Genomic DNA, 7,882 nt, shown 5'->3' on the forward strand with positions numbered 1-7,882 from the left:
AGGGGCTGCAAGGACGCTTGTATCCTACTATGGCAAGGTCTGTGATGCAGCTTCACACAGCTCAGCACCTTTCCATCCTCTGTCCTAGATCAAAATCAAATCCATTTGCATCAGGAGGCCAGGAAAAACAAAATAGAAGTTGCTCAGGGGCTGGCTGGAGAAGATCTTCTTCAGTGGCTTGTATCGCCCTTCCCCACACAAAGGTGAGATGTCTGTCCATGCATTGGGTGGCCACTGTCCCAAGGGAGGGCTCTGGGTGGGAGGTGGATGCAGTTGGAGCCCCGTGGTCATCTGTTCATGCGCTGCAGGATGGTCACGCAGCCGTGATAACTGGTGCAGCGTTGCAGCGGCGGCTGCTGCTCCACGTTCCCCGTCACCGGGTCGAAAGTGAACGCTTTGTCCGTGCCTTCCCCATTTTCATCTCGGCCACCCAGGATGTAGATCTTCCCTCCGCACACCGTCAGGCCACAGCTCTCCTGGAAAGCAGAAGGAAAGCCCTAGAGCTGAGGAGCAAGCCTCCAGCTTTAGTCATTGGGGTTGAGCAGTGGGGTCATGCAATGGGATCAATTCTCACCTGCCCAGCAGAAGGGAGTTAAAGTAGATAAGTGATGTTTGGCTCCTAGTGTGCTGAAATCTTACTATTTCAGTAGGAGTTTAGGCTTTTGAAATGGCTCAAGTGAGTGGTGACGGGACCATTGCTGTTTCTGGCAGACCCCCAGGCACAGCATGGACTCACAAGCACCCCAACTGCCCGGGAACCCAGCCAGCGCCTGCCTGTGAAAGCCACATATACGTGTGCACTGACATGGGTATTTTCATTTGGATCTAGCTGAGGTACAGGCTGAGAGAGTTGTGGTTGTTCAGCCTGGAGAAGAGAAGACTCCAGGGAGACCTTATTGCGGCCTTTCCATAATTAAAATGGGTGGATAAGAAAGATGGAGACAGACTTCTAGCAGGGCCTGTTCTGATAGGACAAGGGGTGATGGTTTTAAACTTAAATAGCAGAGATTCAGGCCAGAAATGAGGAAGGAATTTTTGCCCCTGAGGTTGGTGAGAGCCTGGCCCAGGTTGGCCAGAGAGGTGGTGGCTGAACCATCCCTGGAGACATCCCAGGCCAGGCTGGACGGGGCTCTGAGCAACCTGAGCTGGTGCAGATGTCCCTGCTCATGGCAGGGGGTTGGATCAGATTTTTGAAGGTTTTGAAGTTTTGAAGGTCCTTTGCAACTCAAGCTATTCTCTGTGTCCCATCATTCCTCTTCACTATGCCACAGTTCATATTGCAGCATGGCTTTGGAGTGAAAAACTGTGGTTACACTAAATGAAGATACAAAACCATCACCAGTTCCAACCCAACTAGAGACAGAATAACACTCACTATGAAACACATAATGTGGAGAACAGGTCCTCAACCCTGATATTCTCACCCTACGAATTCACTCCTCTGGCATCCATAGCTAGTGCAGACCCAGTCTCAGCAAGAAATCTCAGGTTTGCTGTGGGTGATATGTCCTCCAAACAGGACGAACACTGACGGTGAGTATGTATATGTTTGAGTTGCTCTGCAGAGGTCATGTTCACATGCTCAGAGCCAAACCCACAGTGTATTTTCTGTGCCTTCAATCTCAGCAAAACACAAATGGCTGCATCTATTCTAGAGAAAGCAAGCTCAAAGCTTCTTTCTCAAAGCTCTTCCTTACCAGAGGCCCAGGCAGGGTGGCCACTTCTCGCCAGCTGTCTTTCCTTGGATCATAGCTGAAGATTTTACTGAGGAGTCCACCGACAACATAAATGATGTTGTCCAAGCAGACGGCACTGATGCACCTCTGGTAAAAAGGGGTGGGAGACAACAGCGTCCACTTGTTGTCCTCTGGATCATAGCACTGCACCTGTGAGGAGGAATGCAGCTATGGGAACATGGATTTACCTCACCTCCTTGCTCGTATGAAGCTACCACTGACTAAAAATAAAAGAGCATGGGGACAGAAACATGGATGGGATCTTCAACACCCAGAGACCAGTGCAGTGAGCAAAGGGATGAGGGGTTCTAGCATTCTAGGTTGTAGATGACCCACTCCTGGAAACATTCAAGGCCAGGCTGGACAACCTGATCTGGGTGAAGATGAACCTGCTTATGGCAGGCGATTGGACTAGATGAGCTTTGATGGTCCCTTCCAATCCAAACTCTTCTATGATTCTATGATTCCCTCTTGCATTCAAGTCTCCCAGACAAACGACAAGCCCCCAGGATGGCTGAACACAGACAGAACACGGTTAAGTGTTCAGAGATTGAGCTGAGAAGCACTGATGGCTCTTCCTGCAGCTCAAGAGACCATAAGTATCATGTCTGGCTTGCAGGGGTCTCCTTCAGGCAGCTACTGCTATTACTTACTACTTAGCTGAAATGAAGGTCCACATGATTTGAGGTTTGTTCTTGTGGTGCCTCAGGGCTGACTAAGAACAGGGATCTGTCAGGCTCAGCACATCACAGGTGCTTCAGAGCAGAACCAGCTCTACTCTAATCACGCCTAATGTGCTGTCAAATCGTGACACCTTCCCTGTCTGGTCCCCAAGACTTCCAATTAAATGTATGAATTCTCATCTAATTATAAGGGAGCCTTCATTAGTCTTAAAAAACAAAAAAATAAAAGGCTCCCTTGTAGCTTAAGGACAACTCCATTTCAGGGCTTTCAGTACTTAAAAAGGGCCGAGAAGAAAGACGGGGACAGACTTTTGAGCAGGGCCCTTTGTGATAGGACAAGGGATGATGGTTTGAAACTAAAGGAGAGAGATTCAGGCCGGACATGAGGAAGAAATTGTTGGCCCTGAGGGTGGTGAGACCTTGGCCCAGGTTGGCCAGAGAGGTGGTGGATGAACCATCCCTGGAGACATCCCAGGCCAGGCTGGACGGGGCTCTGAGCAACCTGAGCTGGTGCAGATGTCCCTGCTCATGGCAGAGGTTGGACTGGATGAACTTTGAAGGTCCCTTCCAACCTAAACTGTTCTATGATTCTATGATTTCCCTCCATGTTCCCTAGCAAAAATTGTTTTTTAGGTCTCCAACCATATTTGATGTCTCAGCAATACCTTGTCAGTATTAGCGGTGTCATCCACGGCACCGCCAAGCACATAGAGCTTGTTGAGGCAGGAGACCACAGCCGCCGAGCTCACAGCTTGAGGCAGGGGGGCCAAGGTTGACCAGCTGTTGGAGAAGGTGTCATAGCACTCCACACTGGAGAGGCGGTAAAAACCATCAAAGCCTCCCACAGCATAGATCTGCCACAAAAGGAGCAAAGTAAGATGATTAGAAACTCCTAGACTCACCTAATGGGTTATGTTACTACCACAAACAGGAGGGGTGGACAGGGCTTGGCCAGGACAGACATCAAGCCACGGTAGATCCTTGGCGTTGGACTAGATGACCTTTAAATGTCCCTTCCAACCCAAACTGTTCCATGATTCTATGAAACACCCCGCCCTGTAGATGTTTCATCCAAGGACTTAATGCAGCCATCTGCAGAAGTCTTGCACCACCCAATGGTAGACCTTACTGCTACAACTTCATTTGTGGCTCCTTCAGGTGACAACCCACACCCAAATTAAAGCAATGCCATCTCGATTATGTCCTAGTTGTTCTCTCGTCAAAACCATCTCTAAATTACCCAGAGGACAAACACACACTGACAGTTTCTTATTGTACTGGGCAGCAGAAGTGGGAGACAGTGCTCTACATGGCTTCTTCCAAAACTCAAGCCATTGCCTACCTTGCCCTGAAGTGTTGCCATTTTGTGCCTCCATCGGCCCTTCTGTAGACAAGCAACCTTGATCCAGACATTCAGCTGGGAGCTCAGCATCCAAACATCATTGCTGCTGATGTGTCCTCCTGAAAAGCAGAGGCATGGAGAGCTGGTATGGTCCCAATGACAGAACCATCACCTCGTTACACAATCTCGCATAGTTCCTCCATGCAATGAAACAACTTAGGCCAGAATATGGTTGTTGGCTTATGGCCACATAAACTCAGCTTCCCAAGGGAGTTATCCTCTGGACTTCAAGGCACTTATTACACTGCTCCATCCCTTATATAGAACTCATCTGATGGGCCTTGTATTTTAAGTAAGGGACAGGTTTTAGGAAACCCTATCTGACAGCACACACCAAAATCAGCTCATTCCACAGCAGAACCCTTTTGACAGACACTCAGATAAGCAGGAGGGAAAGGTTTTATACTACTACCATCCTCCCCCAAAGGTGAAATTTTTCCTCAGCACAGCAAAATCCAAATCACTTAAGGATAAACTTCACCAAGAAGTGACCTTGCTCCAAAGCTGTGATGCATGAGTCCTAGTGATAGACCTAAGGAGCAGCTGCCCAAGCAGAGGTTCTGTTGTTCTTTGCAACCAGGAAGGGACCATCTGGTCTAGGGTATCTCACCTGATATGTATACATCGTTCTTCAGTGTGCAGGCAGCAAACTCTGACTTGGTGTATCCAGGCACACTGGAAAGGGCTGTCCACTGCCTGCTCTTTGGGTGGTAGAGGTCTGTGAAGGGCAGTTTCAGAAGGCCTTTCTTATCACAGCCCCCAATGATGATGATAACTTCTGCCAGCTCCATGAACCTAGACCACAAAAGGCATGGTTAAGTCCCCAGACCAGGCTTCTACTTTCCATTACCCCTCCCATTGTATCTATAAGAGGCCATTGCCGGCACAGTCCAGTAGATAGATCAAGGTCCTCTCTGTATCATTTTCTGGGCAAATGATTTCACCCCTGTATCTTCCCTTTTGTCTGCACTATCAAATCAAAGGCACCTCGCAGCTTGGGTGGGAAGGGGTCCAAACTGCATAGGGAAAGAAAATCGTAGAATCATTTTGGTTGGAAAAGACCTTCAAGATCGAGCCCAAATGTTAACTCAACACTGGTACTAATGCTTGTCGCTAAGAACCTCATCTCCATGTTTGTCCAACCCCTCCAGGGATGGTGACTCCAGCACTGCCCTGGGCAGCCTGTTCCAATGCCCCACAGCCCTTTGGGGAAGAAATTGTTCCCCACATCCAACCTCAACCTCCCCTGGCGCAACTTGAGGCCGTTTCCTCTGGTCCTGGCGCTTGTTCCTGGGGAGCAGAGCCCGACCCCCCCTGGCTCCAAGCTCCTTTCAGGCAGGTCAGAGATCAGAAGGTCTCCCCTCAGCTCCTGTTCTCCAGCTGAACCCCCAGCTCCCTCAGCCGCTCCCATCACACTTGTGCTCCAGCCCCTCACCAGCTCCGTTCCCTTCTCTGAACTCGCTCCAGCACCTCAAGGCCTTTCTTGGCATGAGGACCTTGTAGTGGGAATGACCTTTAAAAGTCCTTCATGAGATTGCCTCCTGCCACTCACCCTCCCGCTTCCAGCACAATCAAAACTAATCCTCAGGCACAGCCACGAGTGTGGAAAGCCATTCCTGGCATCCCGCCTGCAACAAGCTCTCTGCCTGGAGAGAGAAGTGTTTCCAGGAAATCTCTCTCTCTCTCCAGCCCTAATAGCAGCGAGCAGATGAGACAGACAGCAGGGAAAGGAAAGTCCTGCCAGCCAGTAGGCAAGAGAGGAACGGGTCTGCAAGAGGGGAGAGGAAGGAGCAAGCAAAAAAGAATTTGAAAGACTTGGGTGAAAGTTCGAGAAGCCTGAGACAACTTGGTTAAGACCAAAGCTATATAAGGAGAGAGGTAAAATGTGGATGCTGAGGGGTGGGGTTTATGCCCAGTGAATTTTAGGTATTTATCATAGAATCATAGAATCATCTCAGTTAGAAGAAACCCTCAGGATCATGGACACCAACCATAACCTAACGCTAGCACTAAACCATGTCCCTAAGAACCTTGTCTAAATGCCTTTTAAACTCCTCCAGGGATGGTGACCCCACCACTGCCCTCAGCAGCCTGTTCCAATGCCCCACAACCCCTTCTGGGAAGAAATTGTTCCTAATATCCGTCTGAGATGTACTGGGCAACCTGCATCTTTCTGCCCAGGATGCTGCACCAGGCATCCAGAAAACCTGTTCTCCTTGGGACAAAGGGCAGGAGAGAAGAATCTGTCCCTGCAGTCCCACAATCATGGATCTCGTCTGGAAAGGGATGGCGAGCCTTGCAAACCAACTCTGATATGGCAACCACCCCAGACCAGACATGTCCATCAGCATTCTTACCCAGCACACCCTTATACGGGACCATGAAGAAACAGCAGAGGTTTAAAATGTGGCAGGTCAAATCCAAACTTCAGTCATAAAAAAGGTGCAGGATTCCACCCACACCCATTCCCAGAAATTGCTTTTTCTCGGTGTCCTCTTTACACTACCAGTTGACTGGAAGAGCATCTCTTTATCTTCTTGCTGTTCATCAGTAAATCAATGGAAAGAAAACAAAAATAAAAAAGGAGGATGCCCAGGTAGCCACCTTGTCCACAACTGCTTTTTTTTTTTTTTTTTTTATCCCCTGGACATTAACTTCTGACCCCACTGCAATGCCTTTGAGCTAGGTACCATGCTGATGGCCAGGAGGACTGAGAGTGGTCCAAGCCTTCCTGCTAACAGAGAGCTTGGAGAAGGTGAGAGAGAGACCAAAAGAGATGAAATGAGAGCAATCCAGTGGCAGAGGTGGGAATGGAAAACAGATCTCAACCCAGTGGTCTACTCATTGGTAAAAACAAAAATAAAGAGCTACAAACATCCCTTTTTGCCCATAGTCCGGACATATATCTGGATAGCATCATGGCACATCCAGACTACTTCTTGCCAACTGAAACAAAAAAAGTGTCATGTGCATTAGTATAAATTTCACAGAAATACTTTAAGCCAGGCAAACCTCTCCAAGCTCTCCATTTTGGAAAAAGGAAGGCCAAAAGAGAAGCAATAGGAGGGGGGAAAAAAAAGAAAAAGAAAAGAAAAAACAACCCAAGATTGTCCCTCAAACTTCCATCAACTTAGGCCATGAAGGTCTAGGGAAGAAGACACTGTGTTTTACCTTCTGGGCCTTGATCGCAAAGAGCTGACCTCGTTGCCAAGGATGTAATACTTGCGGGCCTCGTGCAGTAGAGGAATGCACTCCTTTGAGTCCTGGATGAGTTCATCCATTTCCACCTTCTCCAGGAAGTAGGTGGGGTCCAGCAGGGGCAGACGCACATGCTCAAGAAGGTCCTTCAAGGCTCCCTTCCTGGCAGGTATATCATGCCGTACCCAGCGCATGACGGCTTCAAAGACGACCTCCTCCTTGGGGACCACCAGCTGCTCATCAGACAGATATTCAACCAGCTCCTTCACACCCATCTCCAAGAACTCTTCGTGACACGACACCTCCACAAAACACTCCAGCATGAACCTCTTGCTCTTTTCTGTCAGGGATGTGATGGAAAATGAATCGGCAAACTTCATAATACCCAAACAATTGCACGGGTGAAGCTGGCCTTCAAGGAAGGTGACACAAGCATCTCTGAGCTTGGAGATCTGCAGCAAGTCAGACAGTTCCAAGATGCCTTCTACATTGTCCTCCTGAATGATGATGTTCCCCCCATACATGTAGTCAAGAAGGAGAGACATGCTGGAAGCAGAAATCTTCTGGATATTAATGATATCCTGGTGGCCTTCCTTGAGATCACCACCAAACATGGCCCTGAAATATGTGCTGTTGGCTGACAAAGTGGCACGGTGACAGGGAAATTCTTGTCCATCAATTAACAGCACCACGTCTGTGAAGATGCCGCTCTGCCGGTAGGAGTTTAGTGTCTGGAGGATCTGCTCAGCATGGCAGGACCCACTGCAGAGCTTCATGTGCAGCTTTTCTTTGCCCGGGTCCCGCGTCACATTTTCCAGGCTGCTTGTCCTGAAACTTGATTCTTCTTTCATCATTCGATGCAT

General features: G+C 48.8%; 1 protein-coding gene across 1 annotated transcript; it reads right to left on the bottom strand.

Moving 5' to 3' along the window:
- Positions 1-287: 287 nt before the first annotated feature.
- Positions 288-7,882, bottom strand: KLHL35 (kelch like family member 35). The gene is made up of 6 exons (XM_065657235.1): positions 6,993-7,882; positions 4,432-4,616; positions 3,762-3,880; positions 3,085-3,273; positions 1,698-1,886; positions 288-476 (listed from the first exon to the last, which is right to left on the bottom strand). The coding sequence occupies exons 1-6, from the start codon at positions 7,880-7,882 to the stop codon at positions 288-290; spliced, it is 1,761 nt and encodes a 586-aa protein (XP_065513307.1).

Source organism: Caloenas nicobarica, chromosome 1 (assembly GCF_036013445.1).
Source record: "Caloenas nicobarica isolate bCalNic1 chromosome 1, bCalNic1.hap1, whole genome shotgun sequence".
Lineage (NCBI taxonomy): Eukaryota > Metazoa > Chordata > Aves > Columbiformes > Columbidae > Caloenas > Caloenas nicobarica.